The sequence below is a fragment of the Panthera pardus genome, unplaced genomic scaffold, assembly GCF_024362965.1.
Source record: "Panthera pardus isolate Hobbes unplaced genomic scaffold, ASM2436296v1 HiC_scaffold_3, whole genome shotgun sequence".
NCBI classification, from domain to species: domain Eukaryota; kingdom Metazoa; phylum Chordata; class Mammalia; order Carnivora; family Felidae; genus Panthera; species Panthera pardus.
The window spans coordinates 16104209-16130916 of NW_026526876.1; the positions used below are offsets into that span (position 1 = coordinate 16104209).

At 55.4% G+C, this 26708-nt stretch overlaps 1 protein-coding gene across 1 annotated transcript in view; it reads left to right on the top strand.

Moving 5' to 3' along the window:
• Positions 1–6099: 6099 nt before the first annotated feature.
• The window catches only part of USP36 (ubiquitin specific peptidase 36), a 36094-nt gene continuing 15485 nt past the window's right edge, over positions 6100–26708 (top strand). The window contains 10 exon segments of the mRNA XM_019466041.2: positions 6100–6236; positions 8783–8933; positions 10501–10896; positions 11431–11652; positions 17931–18041; positions 18620–18722; positions 22675–22742; positions 23195–23265; positions 23923–24005; positions 24979–25090. Of these exon segments, the coding sequence (XP_019321586.2) occupies positions 10644–10896; positions 11431–11652; positions 17931–18041; positions 18620–18722; positions 22675–22742; positions 23195–23265; positions 23923–24005; positions 24979–25090 (1023 nt within the window). The 5' untranslated portion in view covers positions 6100–6236; positions 8783–8933; positions 10501–10643.

Consider the following 26708-nt stretch of genomic DNA (forward strand, 5'->3'; position numbering starts at 1 on the left):
ACTGCTTAGCAAATCATTCTAATAATAATCCTGGTCAAACCTAACATTTTTTTTTATTTTTTATTTTTTTTTATTAAATTTTTTTTTTTTTTTACATTTATTTACTTTTGAGACAGAGAGAGACAGAGCATGAACGTGGGAGGGTCAGAGAGAGGAAGACACAGAATCCGAAACAGGCTCCAGGTTCCGAGTTGTCAGCCCAGAGCCCGACGCGGGGCTCGAACCCACGGACCGCGAGATCGTGACCTGAGCTGAAGTCGGACGCTTAACCGACCGAGCCACCCAGGCGCCCCAAAGCTAACATTTTATTCCACGCCAGGATTCATACCGAGGGCTTCACGTACGTTATCCCAGGGGACACGGGCCAAATCCGAGAAGCCTGTGCTCTCATCCTTCTTGGTTGGTAGATAAAGAGTCTGAAGCATAGGGAGGTCCGTTTCCTGGGCACCCGGCCAGTAAGCACTGGGGCTGGGGTTGAACCCGGGCAGAGGCGGGGTCTGGCCTCCTCCCTCCCGCAGCATCCCTGAGGACCGCCAGCCACCAGCCTGGCACAAGCAGCTTCCCCTCCCCCAGACTGTCTCCCTCCTGGGGACATTTTGCCTTCCGTTTGCATGAAGAAGGGCCTTGTAGTGGCTTTTGTTTTCCTTTGCATGTGTCAGTTTTCAGAACAAGTTTTTGCCAGACTTGAAGCGAGCATGACAAAATCCCAGTGTCAGCTAAGATCCCAGTGTCAGCTAAGACACGTCAAAACACCAAAATGCCTGTGATGGGTTGTAGTTTGTAAACTTAAAAAGGGTCAAATTCAACTGTCTGAAAGATTCATCTCCATACAATTTATCTTCCAAACTGGGACACTTTCGAGAGAGCAAGAGAGTGCTCGCAACGCGTGTGGCATAAACCAGGACGTGGTGTCGCCGTAGGACGACTTCCCCACGGACACCGGGTGCATCGAACCCCCCTCCGCTGTGGTCCCAGGTGCGTGGCACCCGCCTCAGCACCCCACGGCCCCAGGGCCCTGAGATCTGGGAGCAAAGGTGCACCAGGCAAGGTGGTTGTGGATTCCGTAACAGATAGACCCAACGTCTCCGAAGCTAACAAAGAGAGGGGATTTCTTGCCAAGATCAACGGGGACATTTGTTGGGTGACCTTCCTCAGGCGATTCAGAGACCTGGGCTCTTTCCCTCTGTGTCCCCACCACCTTCCGGAGCCTCAGAGTCCTTTGCTTTCGGCCAGAAAAAGGAGCAGAGGAGGCCCCGGCAGATTCTCAGCCTCCGGCCTGGGCTTGGGTGTGACACCTGTCACTTCCTCTCCCGGGCATCGGAGAGAATTAGTCACGGCTGAAACTCCCTACGGGAAGCCTCTGGCCACGGCCCCCTGGGCCAGTACCCACCTCCTTCCCAGGCAGGCCCAGACTAAGCCAAAGAACAATCTAGTTGAGCCTGATTCGTATGGCACCCTGGGCAGTGGCGGAGGTCTGAGTGTCCAATGCAAGGTGGTGCTGGGATTTAAACGGAAGGTCTTGGGGCGCCTGGGTGGCTCAGGTGGTTAAGCGTCTGACTTGGGCTCAGGTCATGATCTCCTGGTTCACGGGTTCAAGCCCTGCATCGGGCTCTGCACTGACAGTGTGGAGCCTGCCTGGGATTCTCTCTCTCCCCCTCTCTCTGCCCCTCCCCCACTTGTGTGTGTGTGTGTGTGTGTGTGTGTGTGTGTGTGTGTGTGTGCGCACTCTCTCTCTCTCTCTCAAAAATAAACATTTTTTTTATTTTTTTATTTTTATTTTTATTTTCAACGTTTTTTATTTATTTTTGGGACAGAGAGAGACAGAGCATGAACGGGGGAGGGGCAGAGAGAGAGGGAGACACAGAATCGGAAACAGGCTCCAGGCTCCGAGCCATCAGCCCAGAGCCTGACGCGGGGCTCGAACTCACGGACCGTGAGATCGTGACCTGGCTGAAGTCGGACGCTTAACCGACTGCGCCACCCAGGCGCCCCAATAAACATTTTTTTTAAAAGGTAAGTTCTAATTTGATTCATTTTGGTTACACTTTTTTTTTTTTCGAATTAAGAATTTTAGGGGAGGGGCACCTGGGTGGCTCGGTCGGTGAAGCCTCCTACTTGCTACAAGGTCAGGTCATGATCTCGCAGTTCATGAGTTCAATCCCCGTCTCGGGCTCTGTGCTGCCAGCTCAGAACCCGGAGCCTGTTTTGGATTCTGTGTCTCCCCCTCTCTCTTCCCCTCCTCCACTTGCACTCTGTCTCTCTCTCTCTCTCGAAAAATGAATAAACATTTACAACACTTTTTAAAGAAAGAATATTTTCGGGGCACCGGGGTGGCTCAGTCGGTTAAGCAAGCGTCTGACTGTTGATCTCAGCTCAGGTCTTGATCTCGCAGTCTTGAGTTCAAGCCCCACGTGGGGCTCTGCACTGGGCACGAAGCTACTTAAAAAAAAAAAAAAAGAGAGAGAACGTTTTATTATTTTCAGTGTTTTTCTCCCTTTCTCCTTCAGGATTTAGAGATTATTCAATTGTCCCATCTTCGCTATTTCATTTTCTGTTTGGTTGGTCTTCGTGAACATTTACATGCACAGTATATCTGCAGTGAACCAGGCCCGGGGACACTCGGATGAGTGAGACATAGTGAGGGCTTTAAGAGTCATGGTAGGGGAGGGAGAAGACCAGAGAACATTCCAATTAATATATAAATGGAAAGTGCAGCAGGCCCAAGGCAACACAAACCTAATGGCAGGGATGGAGGGAATCCAGGAAGACTTCCTGGAGGAGGTGGCACCTGAGGAGAAGTTGGAGAAGGGCAAGTGGGAAAGGGAATTTAGCCCAAAGACCGGTTGGAGCCTACAACAGAGACAGCCTTGTTAGGGTCTGGGCGGGGGCGCTTGGATTCAGCTCTGCTGAGAGATCCAGGGCAGGGAGTGGCTGGGGGAGAAGGAGGAAAAGGCGAGCAAGTAGCCAGCCCCCCCAGGGACCATTAGAGACCATACGAAGGAGCTTGTCTTTCCCATCAGCTTCTGGTGACAGGGAAGGGTTCAGGCAGGTGCACAGTGTTTTCGGGTAGGCCTTTCAACTATATTATTCTTTTTGGCCGTTTGAGTGATGGATCTGGCCATCCCAGTAACGCAGGTGCAGAGGGAGAAGGGCTTTATTTGGGCAATTAGATGGAGGGAAGAGAGTGGCTTGAGGAATATTTGAGTAGTAAAATTAGCAAAATGTGTTGATTGACGATTTACACGGGGAGGGAGAGAGATGAGACCAGGATGTGGACCAGGAAGGTGGATGTTGGGGTCATTGTCTGTATCAGCCTGGGTTCACTCAGGAACACCAAAACCACTCTGTGCAGATTTTAAAACAGAGGGGATTTGGGGCGCCTGGGTAGCTCAGTCTAAGGTTAAGTGTCTAATTCTTGATGTCGGCTCAGGTCACGATCTCATTGTTCGTGAGTTCCAGCCCCGCATCGGGCTCTGTGCTAACCGTGCAGAGCCTGCCTGGGATTCTCTCCCTCTCCCTCTCTCTCTGGCCCTCCCCCATTCACTCTCTCTCTCTCTCAAAATAAAGAAGTAAACTTAAAAAAAAACAAACAAAAAACGGGATTAAAGCAGAGATTGCTTACAACCTGATGGAAGCCAACCAGAGAACAACAGGCAGCTGTTAGCACTTCTAGGGCAGAGGGACAGAGGTTGGAGGCTGTCCTACAAGAGCCCAGGGAGGGGACAGGCTGGGGAGGGAGAAGGCTGGAACCACAGTGCACATCGCTGGAGGGAGCCAGGGACTCCCGTTCCGAGCAGAAAGGGTGGAAGAGAGAGGCCCGGCCACTCCTTTCCTTTGCCCTCCAGTCTCGCCAGTGACCCCCAGTGGCCAGACCCTCCCGGATGCCAGGGAGCTTGGAAAAGCTGAAAAGGACAAGGATTCGGTCTGAGCTCCAGCCCGGCAGCCCAAGGGGGCAACAGGGCAGAAAAAGAGAGGCAGTTGAGGCAAGAAGGAATGCGCCCGTGTCCGGGCATGGTGGGCTCAAGGGTTTGTGGATCCTGCAGGGAGGTGATCAGCAGACACTTACTGGACCCCCCGTTCCCAAGATGGGGGTCGGGGGAGCAGAGGGCTGCAGCTGCGCATGTGGAAGGTCCTGGACTACAGGCATAGTTACAGTGGTGATGGCCACGGCAATGGGCGGCTCATGGGGCAGGTGTTTGTGTTACTGAAAAGAAACATTTAACTTTTCTTTGTAAGACAGTTGCATCATGTTATACTCCTAGGGGTTTTACGAGTCTACTTGCCTGCTTTCTCTCCAACACGTGGTGTTTTCAATTTTAGCTGTCCTAGTGGGCGTGAAACATCCCTCCGTGTGGTTTTCATTTGCATTTCTCTGGTGACCTTTGAGATGAAGCGCTTTAGGAAAGGCCTACTTGAACATACCTCGAGGAGATTCCGCGCTGAGGCTTCTTATCGAGAGTCGGGAGGGGGAGTTAGGGTGGGAGTGTGGGTGGCGGAAAGCTCTTCCCTACTGGGTTTCAGATTACTTTGTGAAGCAGGACAGAAGCCTCTCGGCTAGCCTGTCATCTCAGATTTTCGGGGTCTCTCCGAGGGCCTGAGCTAATGGTGTAAACCTGGAGCCGGGAACACCTGGGTTTAAACCCTCACATCACCTCTTTGCAGAGATGGTGCGCATGCTCAGTTTTTTTTTTTTAATCTGTAAAATGGGAACAGTATCTTTTTATAGGGTTGCCGGGGAGGCTTAAAGCATACGATGTTGACAAGGCGACAGACCAGCTAGGTCTCTGACACATAATATCAGTTCAGCAGATGGAAGCAAAGGTGTTCAGTTTTGTTAAGCGCTACAGATCTGCTGGAGATTGTCTTTATTCCCCAGATGAGGAAATCCAGGTTAGTTCACTGTCCAAAGCAACCCGCGAATTAGGGCAGCGCTGGGATAAAAGCCTAGTCTCCTCCTTCCCCTGTCAGTTGCCAGCCCTTGGGACCTGCCCCCACACTTCTAATCACTCGCTTACACATGGGATCAGGCGACACCATAGTGAGAACTGTCTTGGTTTGAATCACTGTCTCGGGGCACAGAATGCTCTCACCCCAGGAACAGATCTCGATCTGAAGCTCCTGAGGGCTCTCCCAGGCCCGGGCCCCTACGGTTTTGTTTCTGCTTGTTTGCTTTTTCAGGACACCAGCATCCACGTAACAACTACAGGGTGAATTTTGTCCCAGTGACACCTGTTGTGGGTCCATCTCCAATCCCGGCCCCAAGGACTGTCGGGGTGCAGCGTGGGCATGGAGACTAGCTCTAGGCGGTTCCCCCAGGACTTCACCCAACCCGCCGCAGGCTTCCCTGCCAAGAAAGAGCAGGCAGACAAGGCTCTGAGCACCAGGTTGTGATTTTGGGTCGTTTATTCCCACCCGCTGCCCTCGTCAGTGTCAGAGAGCCACGGAAGGTCAGGTTAGGAGCCGCTCGTTCTCCCCCCTGCCCGTTCACGCGAGGAGTGGGTCTGGTGAAAAGGATGTTTTAAAATACTGCAGAAGCAATGCGTATTTGCAAGCATTCAACCAAGAGCTGAACGCAGTCGTCACAGGATGATGCGTTTGGAGGTCGGGAGTGGGGCCAGGGAATTGCACACGGTCCCCGCCCCCCCCCCCCCCCCCCCGGACATTTCAGAGGTCAACCGCCACCACTCCCCACAGTCATCCCAGCAGCTCTTTGCTCGGCCCTCCCTGGCTTTTCCGGGCCTGCTGCCCTCATCGCGCCCGGTCCGGGGCTCGGTCACTAAAAGCCCTGGAGAGCGAGGCCGACACCCCGCGACATCAGCACCACCCGCGCCGGGCACTGGGCGCGGGACTGAGGCCGCGCCAGGTGCGTTGCGCGTTAAGGACCCGGAAGCGGACGCCTCACGTGCTCTCCGGGAACTCGCCCGGCTCCGACCCAGGGGGCGGGGCGTCTCCGACTCTGCGTGCTTGCGTCATCGCGTAGGGGGCGGGACCGCGGGATGAGGGGATGACGTATCGGCTGCGTAGAGCGACTGTGGGCGGGCCCAGGGAGCGGGCCTGCTGCTCTTAAAGCAGCCACGACGTTTCGAGCCCGGCAGCGCTGGCCTCGAGTCGCGGCGCCTTTAAGCGTCGCGGTGACACGTGTGTGAGGCGCCCGAGGCCCGGATGGTGCGTGTGCAGGGCCCGGGCGGAGCAGACGCCAGCGCCGCGGGCCTGAAGCCGGGCCCACCGAGGGCCGGGTAGGCTGGGGCCGGGTGGCGGCCGCGCGCGGGCCGAGAGAAGGCTGCGCGTCCGGCCGGGTGGAGGGCTTCCGCGGGGCCTGGGGTGCGGGAAGATGCGCCCTGGCGGGGGGGGGGGGGGGGCGCCGCACAGGGGACATGTGGGTACTCGTCCTCGAGGGGCTCAGGGACCCGTAGGGAGGGCCCAGGGCTACTCGGTTGGCCAGTTCGGGGCTGCTCTGTCCGTGAGGGGCTCGGGGGTTCACGGGAAGGGCCAGGAGCGCGCGTTCCGCGAGGGGCTCGGGGGTCCACGGGGAGGGTCATGGGTGCGCGGCCCGCGAGGGGCTCCGGGGTCCATGGGGAGGGTCAGGGGCGCGCGGTCCGAGAGGGTTCTGCAGTCCACGGGGAGGGTCAGGGGCGCGTCGTCCGCGCGGGGTTCGGGGGGCTCCACAGGAAGGGTCCGGGAGGCTTCCTCTTTGCTGTTCCCGGGGAACCCTGACCGGTGATGGAGGGGAGAGCCTGCCCCAGCCAGGAGCTCCGGGGGGTCGGAGGAGGCAACTGCCTGTGTCGGTCGTGGACACGGTCCTTACCCACGGAAGCATCATTTATGCAGAAACCAGACTCTCTGAAATGGCTTAAGTCAAAATCTGGAGGAGCCTGTTCGGTTTGGCAACAGTGCTGCCATCTCATTTTTTTCCTTTTAGTGAAAAACGTGGGAAAGACTTACCCCCGGAGAAGGTAACCTTCCTCAGGGTCATGGTCAAGGTGGATGCGAGTGGGTGAGGACAAGGTGGGAGGAGGGTGTTTAAAATACCCGTTTTAGTGGGTACTGTGGAGTCTCCCCTGGGGTTATAGGAGCTAGACCGAGTAGCATTCTAAAACCGAGAGCGATGAGAGAGGAAAGCGTCCAGCCTGCTTTCTGTAAGCGATTGCTGAGAATCCGGCCTCCAAGGAGAGGGAGGCTCCGCTCGCCTCTGCAGAAGAGCCCGGAGGCCCCCTGTGAAGGTGCCCCAGGGAGGCCGGGGCTCTGTCCATCTGGGGCTCCTCCCCCACCAGCACGTGGTTGACCCTGTGAGTCTCGAGTGCATTTCATCCTGGAAAAGTGAATTTACAGGGCGGAGGGAGAGGGAATATGAGGCAGCTGTGTCCGGCTGCTCTCCGAGGTGGAACTAGGCACCCGGGAGCCCGAGCTGTTCTGGACCATAAGCGACGCGGAATGGAGGGAGCATCCTTCCCGACTTTGGAAGAGCAGGTTGTCAGATGCGCACATCAGAGGGCTTGCTGGTGATTGCAAGGACGTTTTTCTCTGGGTTCCTGCCCCTCAGAGGGAAATAACTTTTTGGTTATTGATGTTTTGGACGGCATCGGTGACACAGGGGTCGATCTTTGTCAGAAGTTGAAAAATGACGTTTGTTCAAAAATCTCTGGCTTCCACAGTGAGGAGTGGGCGGTGGGATAGGGGTTCTTGAAATTACTTCTCTTGAAATAAATCGGGTTATATCTCCCGAGTTCTGTTCGTCCCCTCGCTGTTTGGTCCCCCAACATTTGCCCTTGGGCCCATGTCTGTCTATGCCCTCACCTGTGCACAGTGAGGTATGAGTCTTGATTAAAACAGGGATATTACAGGGCGATTTTTGTAAGACCGGGATCTTCAGTTTCCACATTGGCTTTTCTTCTGAGATCACGTTTATTATGCTCCCTCTTTATTTTGGTGTGGGTATGCTTTTATTTATGGATATGAAATACAATGTATCTGAAATTTGCTGTCGGTAACGTGGGGACGGGAGAGGAATATGGATTGGGCCCACGTAGTAACTGCTGATATGAATAAAGGGAACGTGGTGGTCCCTATGTTGATTTCTCCACATTCCGTATATTTAGAAGGAAAAAGAATGTATGTTTATTTTTGAGAGAGCAGTGGAGGGGCAGAGAGAGAGGAGGACAGAGGATCCAAAGCGAAGTCTGCTGACAGAGAACCTGATGCGGGGCTCGAACTCCCGAGCTGCGAGATCATGACCTGAGCCAAAGTCAGACGCTTAACGACCTGAGCCACCCAGGCGCCCCCACGTTGTATACATTCGAACGTTTTCACCGCAAAAAAATTTTCAGTACCTTAATCTTATGTAATCATAGTGATCGTGGATGGCAAGGACAAGAAATCTGCACTTAGCAAAGTGAAAATGTGGCGATTCTCTCTGCTCCTTCAATTTTTTTTTTTTCCTTTTTTCTACCGGTCTCTGAAACGTGGAAGTTGGAGGTGATTATTACCTCTCACTTTCTGGAAAGCATTTTGGACCGGAGCCCCCTGGGGATTTTTGGCCCCTGGACTTGTCCCTGGTTTGAAGGTTAGGACGCAGGGCCGAGGGCAGTGCTTCCCTCGTGTGCACGTTGCAGAGTTTGGAGCTGGTGCGTTCAGTTCTTCTCCAGAATCTTCCTAAATCCGGCAGTCGACCCTCCTTCAGCCTTCACACCGACTCTTCCAGGGAGATCGTCGGCCTCCCTGCTCTGTGTCCATGCAGTGGGGCCGAGGGGACCGTGCCTCACGTGGTGCTCTGTTCACCCCACAGATTCTGAACGACAGGCCCGCAGCTTTGGTGACTGACCAAGCCAAAGGCGAGGAGCTCGGGCATCTGAGGGTGGCGCACCGCACCTGCCCGCTCTGGCCCAGAACCTGACCCCATGCTGCAACAGCAGCACGCCCAAGGTCAGACGTCCCAGGTAAGGCAGCAGAGGTGTCTGTGCATCTTCTCATTTCTCCGAGCTGTCGGCCTGTTCAGGTGGTGGGAACCCTGGGATAACGACTCTCAGGAAAGGTTCTTTTGTTTCCTCAAATCAAAGAGTTTGTGCTTGCTCTTTTAAAGATAAGTTCCAGGGGCGCCTGGGTGGCTCGGTTGGTCAAGCATCCCACTCTTGATTTCAGCCCAAGGTCGTGATCTGGCGGTTGTGGGTTCGGGACCTGTGTCGGGCTCCGCGCTGAGTCTGGAACTTGCTAGGGAATCTTCCTTTCCTTTTCTCTGGCCCTCCCCTGCTCACGCGCACGTGTGCCTGTATGCACGCTCACCCAAAAAAAAAAGTGTTTTTTACGTTTATTTATTTTTGCGAGATAGAGATACAGAGCACAAATGGGGGAGGGACAGAGAGAGAGACACAGAATCCCAAGCGGGCTCCAGGCTCCGAGCCCCACGCGGGGCTCGAACCCTTGAACCGTGAGATCATGATCTGAGCCCAAGTCGGACGCTCAATCGACTGAGCCCCCCAGGCACCCCTTAAGTTTCTGGGTTTGTTTGCGGAAATTTTGTTTTTGCAAAGATTTTATTTATTTCATCTTTTGAAAAGTGTATTTATTTATTTTGAGGGAGACAGAGACAGCATGAGAGGGGGAGGAGCAGAGAGAGAATCCCAAGCAGGCTCTGAGCTGCCAGCACAGAGTCCAATGTGGGGCTCGGACATACGAACCGCGAGATCGTGACCTGAGCCCCAGTCGGACGCTTAACTGACTGAGCCACCCAGGTGCCTCTGAAGTCGTGTTTTCTTTTTTTTTTTTATTTTTTTAACGTTTATTTCTCTACCTCTGAGAGACAGAGGCAGAGCATGAATAAGAGAGGGACAGAGAGACAGGGAGACACAGAATCGGAAGCAGGCTCCGGGCTGTCAGCACGGAGCCCGACGCGGGGCTCGAACCCACGAACCGCGAGATCATGACCTGAGCCCAAGTCGGACGCTTAACTGACTGAGCCACCCAGGTGCCTCTGAAGTCGTGTTTTCTTTTTTTTTAATTTTTTTAACGTTTATTTCTCTATCTCTGAGAGACAGAGGCAGAGCATGAATAAGAGAGGGACAGAGAGACAGGGAGACACAGAATCGGAAGCAGGCTCCGGGCTGTCAGCACGGAGCCCGACGCGGGGCTCGAACCCACGAACCGCGAGATCATGACCTGAGCCCAAGTCGGACGCTCAACCGACGGAGCCCCCCAGTTGCCCCATTTACTTCTTTTATTACATGGATTTGTGTGTGCAACCAGGGTGTCCTGTGGGAGTTCGCGTTTCCCTGTTTGTGAGCACACATTAGGGACCACGAGGTCACCTTTTGAAGGCAGGTGTGGCCGGCCGGAGGTGCGCGGTCCCGTATGGAGCAAATGCACGTCGCGCGGCTCGCCCGGCGCCGGTGCCGTCACTGTGTGTTCGGTGCTGTTTGTGGAAGCACCTGGTCTTTCTGAGAGAAGCACGGCCTCTGCTCCGTCCAAGCGGTTGGTGACACGTTTCCGTGTTTTACGCTTCCTTTGTAGGGTTGGCAGCCGATCCAGAGAAGCTTGTGTGGTGGCTAGCATCCGTAAAGACCAAAGAGGGGATTGCAGAGAAGTGATGCTTTGTTCCTGGGACCTGGGTACTCGTCGCTCTGTGTCCCTTCTCGTCCCCACGGTGATGCACCATGCCAATAGTCGATAAGTTGAAGGAAGCCCTGAAACCCGGCCGCAAGGACTCGGCTGACGATGGAGAGCTGGGGAAGCTCCTGGCCTCCTCTGCCAAGAAAGTCCTTCTACAGAAGATTGAGTTCGAGCCAGCCAGCAAGAGTTTCTCCTATCAGCTGGAGTCCTTAAAGAGCAAATATGTCTTGCTGAACCCTAAAACGGAGGGAGCCGGTCGCCACAGGAGTGGAGATGAGCCTCAGGCCAGGAGACAGGGTACAGACGCACGGTTGGCCGGCAGGAGGGGGTCTCGATGTGTGTTGACCACGCGGATGGACGGAGCGTTGGCCGAGTGGGAGGAACAAAACTAGAGACGTGGTCAGAGAGTTGGGAGGTTTCAGTGGGGTCGGTGGCTTTCAGTCGTAGAAATAACGACACGGGGTTGGTCAGAAAGAGATCCGTGACCTTAGAGAGGCCTTGGAACTCGTGTGTGTTTCATCAGAAGCGGGGCTTGGAAACGAGAGGAGCGGGCTGGGCCTCAGCATGCGGGGGCCTGGCCCCTCTAGCCGTTCGTTCTGAGTCTTGCCTTCCCATCCGTGGGGGGCTCCTCGAATTCCAGACCTATGCAGTCTGCGAGGACCGTGGGATGACCGGGTTTTCTCCCGGGCTTTCTAGTAACTCCCGGTGGGCGGGAACACCAGTTAGCCTTTGACGCCGTGTTTTGGCCACGTGCAGGCCGAGTGTGCCTCTCGTGGTCCATCTGTGCGTGGACTCAGGCCCTTTTTTCTTCCCTTGTCCCTTCTCTCACAGGCAGCGAGCATGCGTACGAGAGCTGTGGGGACGGTGTCCCCGCCCCACAGAAAGTGCTCTTCCCCACCGAGCGGCTGTCTCTAAAGTGGGAGCGGGTTTACCGCGTGGGAGCGGGGCTCCACAACCTCGGCAACACCTGCTTCTTGAACTCGACCGTACAGTGCTTGACCTACACCCCGCCTCTGGCCAACTACCTGCTCTCCAAGGAGCATGCTCGCAACTGTGAGTGGGAGGGGGCGGCCTGGGGGTCGTGGGGGACCGGACGGTGTCCCGCGGAGACAAACCCACGTGCTCACGGCCTGCCAGCCCTCAGCCCGGGTCAGATTTCAGAGTGACATTCGTGACGTAGTAACTGACAAAACCTAAATTTGTCGTGTGCCCGCGGCAGGACGGGCCGTGGAAGCCAGTCTCAGGTAGAGCGTTGGTCCCAAACTCTTGTAAAAAGGAGTACCTAAACGGAGAGAGGGGTTTTCAAAAAATACATCCAAACTACGTATATTCCACGACTCTATACATCCGTTATCGTACCAGTCAGCGTTTTATGCGCATTATAAAACATGCCCCCAAGTAGAAATTTAAAATGGGTAAGAGGGGTGAAATAAAATGTAACTTACCAAAACTGAAGCAAGTAGAAAGTTTTAAAAGCCTTGTAACTAATAAAGAAATTACATGGGCGGATTAGATCTTCCCATGAAGAAAATACCAGGCTGAGAGGACTTCTGGGTGAGCTTCATGAAAATTTTGAGAAACAGTTCGTTGCAATGCTTCACAAACTCTTCCAGAGAATAGAGAAGGAGAGAAAACCCCCCCAGCTCGTTCTACGAGGTTCTAATAACTTGGGGAATGAAATTAAACGAGTACAACATAAGAAAAATTAAAGACCCATCTGATTCACGAATGTAGTGAAGAAACTTCTAGACAAACTACTACCAAACTCCAGTCTTTTTTTTTTTTTAATTTTTTTAAATGTTTATTTATTTCTGAGACAGAGACAGACAGAGCATGAACGGGGGAGGGTCAGAGAGAGAGGGAGACACAGAATCTGAAACAGGCTCCGGGCTCCGATCTGTCAGCACAGAGCCCGACGCGGGGCTCGAACTCACAAACCGTGAGATCATGACCTGAGCCGTAGTCAGACGCTCAACCGACTGAGCCACCCAGGCGCCCCCAAACTCCATAGTCTTTTAAACACTGTGAGCAGTTTGTGTTCATCGTAGCCCTGGAAGGATGTTCTAAAATTTGAAAATCTCCCAAGTGTGACTGTTAAATGCTATGATCCTGATAGTGTTGTTGGGAAGTTTGAATGAATCGCGGGAGATGCTCAGAATGGTACTTAGGCCACAGTTTAGTGCCGTGTAAGTGACTGCTAATTTTGTTTCCTTAATTAATGTATCAGCAGATGAAAAGGGAACGGTCACCTGCAAATAGATGCCCAAAAAAGAAATTGATGATGAGCTTTTAGTAAAGCAGCAATAGGAAGGAGTTTCCTTATCTTGATAAATGGTTATTTATCTACCAAACACGAAAAAACAAAAACAAACAAAAAACCCCCCAAATTTCTCAATAGGAAAATATTGGAAGCATATACTCTTCGAAACACAGCGTGAAATAAGGGTCCCTGTCACCCCTTGTGTTGAAGATGTGTCCGTCTTAGCCAGAGTGGTGACGTGGGGGGAAAAAGGAGAGAACGCACCATTGTTAACTTGAAAATAATGTTCCTAAGGAAAAAAAAAAAAAAGAAGGAAGGAAGAAAAGAAAAGAAAAGCGAAAGAAACTATAAATTAGAAATTTGGCAATGTAACTATGTCAGTGTACGAAAAGTTAGTTGAATTTCTCCGCACCAAACGAGTTTTAAAAAGAAGTTGCTACTATGAAAAAAGTTTGTAATAGCAACAAAAATGATAAAGTGTCTAGACTTAAATTTACCAAGAGATCTCTCACTGAAGGACGTTACACAAGAACCTACATACACGAAGATAGCTGCCTTCATTCAGAAGGAAGCCTCGCTGTTATAAAAATGTTGGTTCTCCCCAGATTAACGTAGATTCGTTAACGTAACTCCGGCTGATTCTAGGATGTATACGAAAAAGCAAAGCAGAGGACTCAGTATCACCAAGACGCTTCTGAAGGAGGCTATAGGGAGAGAGATGCCCTACCAGCTAGGAAGTCTTGTCAAGTAGAGAAGCTAAAGAGTCAAGAGTATTGGGTCAGGGAGGGACAGACTGACCAGTGCGGTGGAGCAGAGCCCAGAAACAGACCTGCACGTATCTGGAAGTGTGTTGCCTACATGCCGCTCTTTCACGTGTCTCGCGTTTTAAACAAATGGAACTTTGAAAGAACTCAGGCTTTCATCTGGGAAGAGTGAGATAGGACCCCCATTTCACAGCACAGCCGTGCACAAAAGATGCGTTCAAAATTTAATATCGGAAGCAAACATCACACTCTGATAGCAAATGTTGGCAACTATCTTTCTGGCCTTAGGAGGGGAGATTTTTCTTTTTTTCTTTCTTTTTTTTTTTTTTAATGTTTATTTCTTATTATCGAGAGACAGAGCATGAGCAGGGGAGGGGCAGAGAGAGAGGAAGACACAGAATCTGAAGCAGGCTCCACGCTCTGAGCTGCCATCACAGAGCCCGACGCGGGGCTGGAACTCAACAGACTGCGAGATCATGACCTGAGTCAAAGACGCTTAACTGCCCGAGCATCCCCGGAGGGCCCCAGGATAGGAGATTTCTTAAACAGGACTCAGCACTAACGATCACAAATGACGAATTCCAATGCGTTAAAAGTAGCAACTTTGGTTCACAAAAAGCATTTGAAGGAAATCAAAAGGCAAACGGGGAGCTGCGAACCAGAGGCAGAACCTGGGACGCGTCGCCAGCAGAGGATCACTGCTGAGAATGTGGAAAGAATACAGACCAACAGGGGACGGACAACCTACCCAAAACTAAATGAAGATTATGAACCAGCATTTTACAGAAGAGGAAGCTCGCGGTCAGAAGGACAGGGAGAGATGGTCAGCCTCGCTCGGAACCAGGGAAACGCCAGTACAACCGGCCCAGCTCTGTGATGGGTGAAGATTCAGAAGCCTGACGACACTGAACGTCAGGCAGCACGGAGGTCTGCTCCGGCCTCTTCCAGATACTCTCCCGGCCAGCAGCTCTGCAGGAAAGCTCCGGGACACGCCTGTCACGACACCTGTGTAAACACGGCTGCCAGCAGCTCAGGTGCCCGTGAACAGAACGGATCCCGGAGTCACGGGTGGGCCTGGGGCGGAGCAGCCCCCGGCGGTGCAGGAGCGCGAGTGACCCGCTCCGCGGGTGAATCCGAAGGCCACAAGGCAGAGTGAAGAAAAAGTCCCAGAAGACCGCATACGGCGTGAATTGCTGTTTATAAAGCTGAAAAAGCAAGACGACACGGTATTTAGGTACACGCGCATGGGAGAAGGCTAAAAAAGAACCATGGTTTTTTTAGTTGGTACGCAAGGAAAATAGGAAATCAGGCTAGACCTGGGGCAGGGAGATGGGAGCGAGAGAGGGGCAGCGGTAGGGTAAGAGGTTTGGGTTGTGTGACGTGTTCGGGGATATCGGCTGTGTTCTTTTTTGTTATTTCGTGAAAGATGGCCACGCGGTGGAAACTAGCATTTTGTAACGTCGTGGGATCGGAATGGCTCTGTGGCTGCTGCAGTTAAAATACTGAGGCACTGTGCACGCTGGAGGCGTAGCTGGTTCTAAGTCCCTATTTCCGGTAGCGACCTCGGTGCCATTAGGGTTGTTTCGGGTGGACTTCCAGTAAGACCAGACTAGGCTTTCTTTGCTTTCATCTCGTGGTGGTGGTGGTGATGACCCTGCTCTGCCCTAGTTTTGTTCTGTCCTTCCCTGCACCGCCGCCCTTCGTTTCTGCTTTCTCTGCAGCACCCGTCGTCCACCTTATTAGGGCTGACGGAGGGACGTAGGAAACACCCGTAAGTCCCTGCAGCCCATCCATCACACCGGGCGCGTGGGAGCGAGGGTGTGAGGTGGGAGCCACCGGGATCGGCCCTGTCGGTGGTGGGATGTCCCCCGTTCCCTCAGGTTCCCTCTCCTGGGAGGGCGCCCGCGTCGCTCTGGGTCGCTCTGCCGAATGTTGGTGAGCCTCAGTGTCTAAGGTTTTTTGGAGTAAAAGTATTAAGGGAAGTTTTAGTATTTTTCCCCTGTACCCCACTGGCTGAGTGACCCCGAGTGGGCTTGGGCTGTCCTCTCTTCCTCCGCGAGTATGTGCTGTTTCGAGATCCTCAAGGATCCTGAAAAGTATCGCCGGAACTGCTACAGGCTGGCTGGACCGCTTCGGCACCGGGATCCAGCCAGAAAACCGATTTTAGTATTTTTTTTTCCACCCCCAACCTGGAGCTCAGACCCATGACCCCGAGATCAAGAGTCGCACCCTCCACCGACTGAGCGCCAGGCGCCCCCAGACTTACCGCTCTGAGCGCACGGCTGAGCGGCACGAGGTGCATTCACGTTACCGTGCAGCCACCCATCCGGCTCCGGAACTCCATCGTCCCAAGTTGAAACCCTGCCCGTGACGACAGAGTCCGCGTCCCCCTCCCCTCCCCCCACCCCGGCGCCCCCCCTCCTGCCTGTCTCCGTGAACCGGCCTGCTCTGGCTCCCTCGCAGAAGTAGAGCCCGATGGCGTTGGGCCTCTCGTGTCTGGCCGACTACACCAGCGTCTCGTCCCCAAGGTTCGTCCCCGCCGTAGCAGGTGTCAGGGTCCGCTTTTCGGTTCCAAGCCGAACACCGTTCCGGTGTCCCATCTGCACCGCATCTCATTATCCATTCGCTTGTGGGGGGCACTTGGCTTCTGTGCTGTAGCGCTTGTGAATAACGCCGTGAGCGGTGGTGTGTGAATGCCCGTTCGAGACCCCGTTGCCCGGCCTCTTGGGCGTGCACCCTGGAGTGCAATGGCTGATTCCTACGGGAATTCCATTTTTAATTTCTCCGGGAGGCGCCATACTGTTTGTTTTCATAGCCCCTGCGCCGTTCTCCGTCCTCAGCGACAGTGCGCCGGGTTTCCAGTTTCTGCACGTCTTTGGTAATGCAAGTTCTTTTCTGTTTTTAAATACTAGAGTTCTTATGTGCGTGTGGTGAGCAGGCCGCATGCCGTTTCAGTATCGATTCTGAGACGGGCCTAAGTAACTGGGTAAGGAGGAGTGTTGCAGGCGAGAATGATTGGTTTGTGGTGCAAGCTGGGCCTGTTGGAGAAGTAACATAGGGTATGTGGAACAGCAGGTATCCTGCAGAATTGAAGACGCGCCTGCCCCGGGACCCAGAAGTCCGTCGTGGGCGTATGCGTTAGAGAAGGTTGCACACAAGGAAGCAGGTGCGGGACTGTTTGTGGGAGCAGAGACACAGAGTCAGCAGGAAGCATGTAAGTGAAGCGTGGTCTGTTCCTGTGGTCAGATACTCCAGCCTACGTGAAGGAACCACAACCACGTCAGAACTGCCGAGCCGTTCACACTGCGCGGCATAGTTTATATAGGCTAAGCATAAACACGTTTATTGTTTGTGGGTACACACGCTCGTGCGTTAGCGCAATAACTACGTAAGCGGGAGCAGTTGTGACCTAGTTCGGGATCGCGGTGACCTCCGATGAGGGCGTGTGGGCAGTGCAGGAGAGGAGACGTCGCTGTCACGGCAGAGTTTTCCTTCTGGAGCCCCTAAAACGGGTTGGCGCTCAATGGTATAGGCTTTGTACTTCTCTGCATTTAAAAGATGTCATTATTTGAAATAAAGGTTAAGACGTACCACCGTCCGGCCTGCTGGCTGAGCAGCAGCAAATAGTTGCACACACGGCAGGGGCTGGCGGAGCGTGGCCTGTGGTCTCAGTCTGGCCCGCTGCCTGCTCTGTAGGTCAAGTTCCAAGGCGCACATCCCGCCCGTTGATGTACGGTCTGTGGCTGCATGGTGTGCTGCCTGTGCTCCCCAGAGACGGAGCCACATCGTCGTGGACTGTGTAAGAGCGGACGGCTCCCCGACCTGGCTGTCCTTAACCTCCCGGGTCTATACGGAAGAAGCTCGCCAAGCCTTGAGACGGCAGCGGGCAGTTTCCAGAACCAAGAGAGCAGAGGTTCCCACAGCTGAGGAGCAAACTAAGAGTTGTCGGGGGAGCCTAAAACGTTCACGTTTATGGACCACGTGATCCAGCTTAGAAATTAGGAAAAACGTGTTCTAAACTTCATTTTGAAAGTCAGACTTCCCGCTTTTAGTAAGTAGCACCCAGGAAACATGAAAAGGGCCTCACACAGGTCAACAGCGCTGGCTCAGGGTGGTGGGGTGCGTGCCAGAAGTACAACTTTGGATGGGTCACGACCCCCCACGCTCTCCAGCAGAGGAAATGCTTCCTTCGTGGACAGCGGGCTGGCTTCAGGGCATCTGGGACCCCTGTGGCCCAGCCGTTCCCTGGGCCGTGTGGCGAGACGTCTCGGGAGCTCCCCCCTCACGGTGACCGCCTCGCCCTGCAGGTCACCAAGGCAGCTTCTGCATGCTGTGCGTCATGCAGAACCACATTGTGCAGGCCTTCGCCAACAGCGGCAACGCCATCAAGCCCGTCTCCTTCATCCGAGATCTGAAAAGTAAGAGTTCGTCTGCCGTGGGCGCTGGGGAGGTCGGAGGAGGGTGTGCGGGGAGGAATCAGGAACCAGGCGACGGTCTAAGACTTCCCAGAAGAGCACTCGGGCGCAGGTGGTGGCGCTGGGGTCAGCGGGGAGGGCTTCGCGTGGGGGTGCGCGCTGCCCTCCACCCTGAAGAATGTGGAGGTTCGGGCCGGGCGGGGGGAGGGGCTCTTGTGAACATCACAGGAGCCACTTAACACAGACTGACTTCCCTGGGTCTGAAAGCTGTGTATGGTGCCGTTGTGATCGCCTGTGCTGTGCGTGGGCTCCTGGAAAAGTAGTTGACCAGTGGATTCCACATCCTTGGTGACTGGTGTCTCGTGGCCTCTGGCTCTTCTGTTAAGCACGGAGAGTTTAAGCTCTTAGGTCTCGGTGGGGAAACCTCTGCCATGAGGACGGGACACGCACTTTACGCAGAGCTCTCGATTTCCTCATTGGCCGCTTTGCAGGTGCTTCCCGTTTACCCTTGGGACAGCGGGGAACCGGGGGAGAAGGTGTGAGCTCTCCCCTGCCAGTCTGATGCTTCTGTCTGTCTGCAGAGATTGCCCGGCATTTCCGCTTTGGGAACCAGGAGGATGCACACGAATTTCTGCGGTACACCATCGACGCCATGCAGAAGGCCTGTTTGAATGGCTGTGCCAAGTAGGTGCTTCCCTTCACCCGCCTCTCCTCAGAGGCTTCACCCCTGTTCCCGCGGAGACGGGAGACGTGCCTCTGTCCCCAGGCTGTAGACCCTGCCTTCCGGGTCCTTGACCTGCTGATGCTCACATGAGGGAGTGCAGGGCCCCCCCTGGGGCACCTCCGAAGGGGGCGGTGGGGGCGGAGCTCTGTGCCCGCAGCTGGCTGCAGGGAGGATGCTCTGGCAGGTCTCTGTGAGGGTCGTCCGCTGTCGTCCCGGACTCTTCCCATCTTTAGAAATCACCTTACTATTTTGATACGGAGGATGGCGGGGTAGGAATTACGTCTTTATGAAAGAACTTGAACACTCGAGGGTAGGAGGTTTATGATTTTTGAGCTTACTTTCTGCACGGTTACTGTTCCTTCATTCTAAATTTGAGAGCATGTGATGGGTCGCCGACTTTATGCTGCGTCTTGCCTTTTGTGACACAGTTGCCATCGGGGATGGCCGGTGTCTACGAGGTCACGTAGTACATGCTGTAGTGCAGGGACGCCTCGGGAGCCTTCCCAGGAGGATTCCACTGTGCTCTTACCTGCAGGAGGCCTCCTAGGGTGGGTCACCCCAAGGCTCCGATGGGGGCAAAGGGGAGGCAAGCAATGTGGCCTCACTGCCATGCACGTGGGCACAGCACGTCCCCAGCAGTGGTTGCCAGGCCTGGTCACAGCACGGAATCACCTGAGAGGTTTTAGGACAGCAGCTGACCCCCCCCCACCCCCCTCACAACATACACGCACGCATGCACCCTGCCAGGCAGCCCAGTTACCCAGGCCCTCCAGGGGTGGGAGAATGCGGGAGGGATGGGTAAGGTTGGGGTTTGGGCCCGTGGGCGGGAGGAGTCCAGGTTTGTGGTCTGGAGAGCCAGGTAGGTGGCGGTGAGCCTTCCAGGTTGGGGCACAGAAGTGGAAGATGAGCGGGTCTGACGTCAGGTGAGGTGCGTGTGGCCGGGCACCTGCACAGCGGGGAGTTGGGTGCTTTCCACGCACCCGTCCGTGAGAAAGGTGTCGCTGGTCTTCGCGAAGTGAGAGGAGAGTGGCGTAAGCTGAATTGGTTTGATTTGCAGGTGGAAGTGACTTTCTTTTTCTTTCTGATTTTATTAAAGATTTTCAGTTGAACTTGTGAACGGAGAGTATGTATAACGTTTCTACTTCATGGAACTTCCTGGCACCGGTTCTGACCCGATGCATGACGGTGGGGGTTCGTGAGTGTCCCCGTGCACCTGACACAGTGTAGTCTGTAGTTGGGGTCGCTCGTTGCGCGTCCGTCTTGAGGCCTGTGCCGTCAGTCCTGTGGCTGTCCCCTGTCTGCCCTCGCCTCCGCCCTCCTCGGTGCTGATTCTGGGCGGGCGCCAGCCTCCTTGTATCTCCTGGAGCTTTTGCTTTGGAAGCACGGCTGTGGTCGGATACAACCACCGTGCCTTTGTTGGAAGTCCGTTTCTCCCACGGGCAGGTTCAGCCCCCTTCTCGGGTGCTGTGACTTAGTCCGGCTGTGATACTGCTCCACCATTACCCCGGCACACCTGCTGTGTTTCCGTCTCTCCGGTTTTCCTTTGCTCGGTAACTTGTGAGCTTCCGGCTGGTGCTTAGGACAACCCGCGTCTGTTCCGGTGACGACTCTGCGTGCACCCGTGGAGGTGGCCTCCCTCCTCTTTTCTGGAGCCTTTGGTTTGTCACTGCTTCTTGTGCTCCGTCCCTCTGTCCTTCCCTCTCCTCTCACGCCTGACTCTGGGTTGACTTATCTCTTACATCGTCGGGACTTCAAGTGTCATGCGTTCTCCCCCCACGTTCATCCCTACCTTTGCCTCCGTCTCACCCCCTGGGCTGCCTGAGGCGAGTCCCTCTCTCTCTCGTCCTTGCAAGGACCTTGCCTTAAAGGGTGCACGGTCTTTAAAGTGTGACGGCTTCACAGGAACGTTCGTAGAGCTGACCGTTGTCGGTCGGCTTTCCTAGACACCCGAGCAGTGACCAGAGCTGACGTTCGTGGCGGGCGGACATCGACTCTGGAAACGTCTTCTTACGCCTTACGCGGCGGGCCCGTGGTGTCCGAACCACGGCTTTTGAATCGGCTCAGTTCTGAGCGTCTGGGCTTGAAAACGTGCAGCAATCACTTAGGCGGGCGCCGTGCCCCCAGACGCGGGGTCCCCCGGTGGGGGCGCCGGGGCTTCTCCGCCCGGCCCGGGGCGGCGCCCCACCCCCATCTCAGGGCAGGTGCGTGTTAAAGGCCTCCCAGTTACGTCTCCCTTGGTCGGAGTCTCCCCCGCAGGACCCCCTCTGTCTCGTGGCCCTTTCTTCACCTCGACCGCTCCTCCGGACGCGTTCCCGCCTGGTCGCGCCCCTCCCCCGAGTTCACTTGCGTCTCGTCTCCTTCGGGCCCCGCGTGATTCCCGCTTCGTTTCCCGACCTGATTTCCTGTTTTTTCCCCCCGTATCGGTTAACTTTCTCCGTTTGCTCTTTTCTGTTCTTGGTTCTGAAACTTCTTACGATGGTTTTCCTCTCCCCAAACGCTTGCGTGCGGATCCTTACTTCAGCTTGGGATTTTGTCTCCTGCCTTGAGTGTGCTTTCCGGGGGCTCGTCTCCACCGGACGAGGTGGCTCTCGTTCACTGCTCTGTCCCGACGGTGCCGTGCACGACTGGGGCCGCCTGGGCGCAGCTCCTACGCCTGGTGGCTCCCGTGGTTCTCAATCCAGGGTGCCGTGAGCGCACCTTCTGTCCTGGGCGCCACAGGCTGGACGGCCTGTGGCGTGTGTGTGCCTCAGGACCCCGTGTCCTCTCCTGTGCTCCGCTCACCCTTCCCCACCGTCACCTCCCCAGCCACTCTGGTGGCAGGCGCCCCGAGCCTCGCTCTCCCGCGGGCTTCCCCTTCCTGCGGGGACTCTGGGCGATTCCCGGCTGCCTCTAGGACTCGGGCTTCTCCAGACCGCCCTTCAGACGTGGAGTTGGCTCGCTGGGATTGGGTTTTCTCCTGCCTGGGGCTAGTGTGAAGCTTGAGCTGGCTCTGCCTCGGGCCGGACGGACGGCGGGCTCCGTGCGGTGGTTTGCCCCTGTTGGGACAGGCTCCTGGCTGGCTTGGGGCCACCTGGGTCTCCAAGCTGCCGTCACGTGTGGCTTCCCACACGCTTCCGGCGTGTGCTGGGATTATGTCCTCCACGGTCCGGGGAGTTAAGACATCCCTCCTTTCGGCGAATGGCGGTGGTGATACGTGGCGGTAGTTGGTTTTCCTTTCCTAACTCTACAAGATGAAAACGTGCCCTTGTGTCAGTCCCCGTGGTGTAGACTTGTGCGCCTCAGCGAGCTCCCCGGGTCGGGGCCGCCCGCACGCTGAGGCAGAGAAGCGGCCAGGGCAGGGCGCCGTGGGGCGTGTGTCGAGGTGGCGGGGGGAGGCGTCCGCAGGGCTGGGGGTGCAGGGGAGGGCAGCGCGCTCGCGAGGGCCCCCGTGGCTCCACTTGGCAGCTCGGTGGGAGGCCGAGGGTTGTCTTGGATCCTGGTTGGTTAATGGGGCCGGGGATTTGACCGTGACCCATGACCGCTGCTGTCCTGCTGAGGGCGCGCGGGGGAGGGTGTCCCTGCTCACTCCCCCTCTTAGCAGGTAAGAGGCTTGGACATAGGACAGCCAGGGGTCGGACAGGGGCGGGGGTGGGTTCCAGGGGGATGGGGCACTTCTGTTGTAGACTGGGTGGGCACACAGGCGCGTTTCCCCGGCCTCTTACTTCCCGTCAAGGGTGGGGGGTCGGGAGGGGGTTCTTGAGGCAGCTGCTGTGGGGAGCGGCCGGGGACCCGCCGAGGGGCAGGGTGAGCGTGCCCGCGTGGTGGGGTCACGGGCCGTGTGGTGGGGTTTCCCCCCCCGGCACGCTGGGCCGGGGTGACTCAGGCGGGGGCTGCTAACTGTCATTCTCTTGAAGGCTGTGGCCTCCTTTCCAGGTTGGATCGTCAGACGCAGGCAACCACTCTGGTCCATCAGATTTTTGGAGGCTATCTCAGATCGCGTGGTAGGTGAAGACGCTTTCTCTACGCCCTTGTCAGGGAGGAGGATGTCGATCAGGGAAGGCTGAGAGTCCGTGCCCAGGTGGGGCCCTTTCCTGGCGGGCGGACCTGGGCGAGCCTCGGAGGCCCCGGTCTCCTCTGAGATGCACCCTTGGCCGACGGGCCCACTGTTCCCGGGAGGAGGTCTGGAGCAGAGCCTCCGACACGTGTAGACGAGGGTGGCGTTATTCTTTCTGAGCCCCTGAGCTCCTCACATGCGGCCTCCGCCCTGCCGCTGGGGCCTGGGGCCCGCCGAGGCCACGGTCTGGAACGGAGGCCATCGCTGGGCTGGCGTGCAAGCGGGCGGGTTCTCGCGGGGCCGGCGGCCGAGGGCTTCTCCCGGCGCTGGGTGTTGGAGACGTGGGGGTGGTGTGCTGGGGGCGCCCGCCCCCGCCCACTGCCGCTTGTTCCGTTGCAGTGAAATGCTCGGTGTGCAAAAGCGTCTCAGACACGTACGACCCCTACTTGGACGTAGCGCTGGAGATCCGGGTAAGGACCACAGCCGGCTGTGCTGGGTCACGTTTGCCGGAGGCCAGGGAGGCGGGGGAGGCCGGGAAGCAGGGATGGCGAATGACCCAGGCAGGTAGGGAAAGAAATGCCGGGAGCGTCACCGCCTTGAAGTAGGGGCCGCCGTTTTTGCACGATGGTTGCTGGCCTTTTTCCTGTGTGTGTTGCTTTCGTTTAAAACGAGATAAAACGTGGCTTTGTGTCCCCGAGGCATGAGGGGTGAGCCACGGTACGTGCAGGACTTGGGCAGGGAGCCTCTGGCAGGCGGGCCTTCGGGAGAGCAGCCTTGTCTCGCTCCGGCCTTCTGGTGCTGCAGCCGGGGCCGGGTCACCTGCGCCCAGGGTGTGGGGCCAGCGCGCCTGGGAGTCCTGCGGCAGCTGCCCTGACCTGTGTGGCCGGGGTCACCGTCTGCCTCCACCCCCACCCCCCTGCCCCGCCCCCCCCCCCCCCCCACCCCTGGCCCCACTCCTCCGCAGCACATCCTGGGTGTCAGAAGGTGGCAGCCAGCAGGCCGGTCTGGATGCAAGTAGATTGTTGTGATTTGCTGCCTCAGCCTGAAAAAGACCTTGCGTTTGGCATCTCTCGAGTCAGCCTTTTTCTTCCGCTGCTGATTCATTTCCCCGTTTTTGTCCTTCTCAGCAAGCCGCTGACATCGTGCGCGCTCTGGAGCTTTTTGTGAAGCCAGATGTCCTGAGTGGAGACAACGCCTATATGTGTGCGAAGTAAGTTCCGTTTTGCTCACGGCGGAGAGCGAGCCGTCGGGGAGCCACCCCCGCCCCTCCCCGGAGGTGACCGCCACTCACATTTCGTGAGGAGGGTATACAGGTCTCAAGACTAAAACCTCTTCACGACGCAGATGGAGTAGCCACGGTTTTGCAGCTGGTGTCGGTTCGCGTCGCACTCAGGATGCGCCCCCCCCGTTCTGAGCGCTCCTCACCCGGGAAGCGGGTCCCTTGGCGACACAGAGCGGCAAGGTGACCCCACGTGGCCCTCTGCCGTCCCGCCTCTTGGACGAGCTGCCTTCTGCGGCCTCCATCAGCCACGGCAGACGTAACCGTGACCTCGTTCTGCTGAGGGTCACGTGGATTTTACTGCGTGGACGTTGTGCTTTGTATTAGCTCCTTCCGAAGCTATAGTCGCTGAAGATTCTTTTTCTTTCTTTATTTACTTTGAGAGAGAAAGAGAGAGTATATCCCAGGCAGGCTCCACACTGTCATTGCAGAGCCCGACGTGGGGCTCGAACTCACAAACCACGGGATCGTGACCTAGTTGGATGCTTGACCGACTGAGGCACCCAGGCATCCCCACCCCCCCGCCAAGAATATTTTTCTCGATGCTTTTCAGATTCATTATTCCTGCCCTTTCTTCCCCTCTCCGAGTCGGCCTCCCTGTGCCCTGGAAGCTGTTTGCTTTCCTTCATCTTCTCCCCCCTCATCCCCTGGTCTTCCGGCTTCACGTTCAGTGATTTCCCGCCCGCCCTGCATTCCTGGGCCACACCCGCTCCAGCTCGCTCCTTCCTGTGTGTGTAGAGTTGCTTCCCCGTGTGGGCAGGTGCTTCCTCAAGACTTCATAGTCTCCAGCTCTTCGGCGGCCCCAGGTCTCTGTGGTAGCGTTCCTTCATTTAAGTCACGGGGATTCGGATCTAGGGACGCAGAGCACGGACTGATCACCTTTTCCACTTGCCGCCCCTCACAGATGCAAGAAGAAGGTTCCGGCCAGCAAGCGCTTCACCATCCACAGGACGTCCAACGTCTTAACCCTCTCCCTCAAACGCTTTGCCAACTTCAGTGGGGGAAAGATCACGAAGGTGAGTGTTCACTACAGTGTCCAGTCTGCTCGGTTGGCCGCCTTTAAAGAATACAGGTTCCATGGGGCGCCTGGGGGGCTCAGTCGGTTGGGTGACCGACTTCGGCTCAGGTCGTGATCTCGCGGTTCCTGGGTTCAAGCCCCGCGTCAGGTTCTGTGCGGACGGCTCGGAGCCTGGAGCCTGCTTCGGATTCTGTGTCTCCTTCTCTCTCTGCTCACGCTCTGTGTCTCTCTGTCTCTCAATAATAAATAAACGTTTAAAAAAAAAAAAAAAAAAAAAGAATGCAGGTTCCAGACTCTGCCCCTGAGCCAGTGACTTATAGTCTCAGGAAGACAGGGCTTAAGAGCCTGCATTTTTGTAGAATCTTCGAGTGATTGTTATTTTTTTTATCTTTTTATCTTATTATATCAAAGTGAGTCATTTATTTAAAAAAAATTTTTTTATAGTTTATTTTTGAGAAAGAGAAAGCGCAGGGGAGGGGCAGAGAGAGAGAGAATCCCAAGCAGGCTTTGCACCACCTGTGAAGACCTCGATATGGGGCTCGAACCCACGAACCGTGAGACTGTGATCGGAGCCGAAATCAAGAGTCAGATGCTTAACCGACCCTGCCACCCAGGCGCCCCATGAGCCTTTTATTTTTTAACTTAATTTAATTTTACTTTATTTATCTTTAAGTTTATTTATTTTGAGAGAGAGCATGTGCACTCACAAGTGGGGGAGGGGCAGAGAGAGGGGGAAAGAGAGGGAACCCCAAGCAGGCTCTGCACTGTCGGTGGGGCCCAAACTCACGAACTGAAATCATGACCTGAGCCAAAATCAAGAGCTGGACGCTTAACTGACTGAGCCTCCCGGGAGCCTCTGTTTTACTTCGTTAACTTTTTAAAGTAGTCTCTATGCTCAACATGGGGCTTGAACCCACAACCCCGAGATCGAGAGTCAAGTGCTCTCCAAGCTGAGCCAGGCCGGTGCCCCTGCACAATGGCGTTTTTAACAGAAGATGTCATGTCATGAAAGCGGTTAGAGCTGATGATGTGGTTTGGGGAGGGCACTTATCTGAGCCCCAGTTTCCTTGCTGGCAGTGATGCGGTGATGGGGGCTGACTTAGAGCACCATTTCCCAAACTTGTGTTCTGCGCAACGTCTGTGCTGTGTGTTTACAAAAGACCGTATTTTGTACATACAACTGTGTTGTACTTTGAAAGCATCTGCCCAGCTGAGTTTGGGAACTGCCAAGCTGCAGTTCAGCAATTCTTTGGAATTACAGGCCTTCTCAGAGCCTTTATTAATCAGCTGTGTTGCATTTTGAATTTCCCAGAGGGGACTTAGGTTATGAAGGGTTTTCTGAAGTTAATTGTTTGGGGATCCGGTCATTCATTCATTCATTTTACTCACACTTAATGTGCTTAGGTCGTACCGTGCCGTCAGTGCTGTGGGAAGTCGGCGGGACTTAGTGGTAAATGAGATCGTCGTGGTTTTGCCCTAAAGAGCTCATATTTCACCTTAGTATGTCCCGGAACTAGTTTTCCATCAGAAAACTGTTTGATCTGGGGGCCCATATCTGGCAGGATTGGATGGGGGCCCGTGAGCTTCGTGTGTGTTGAGTTTGTTGAGATTCCGAG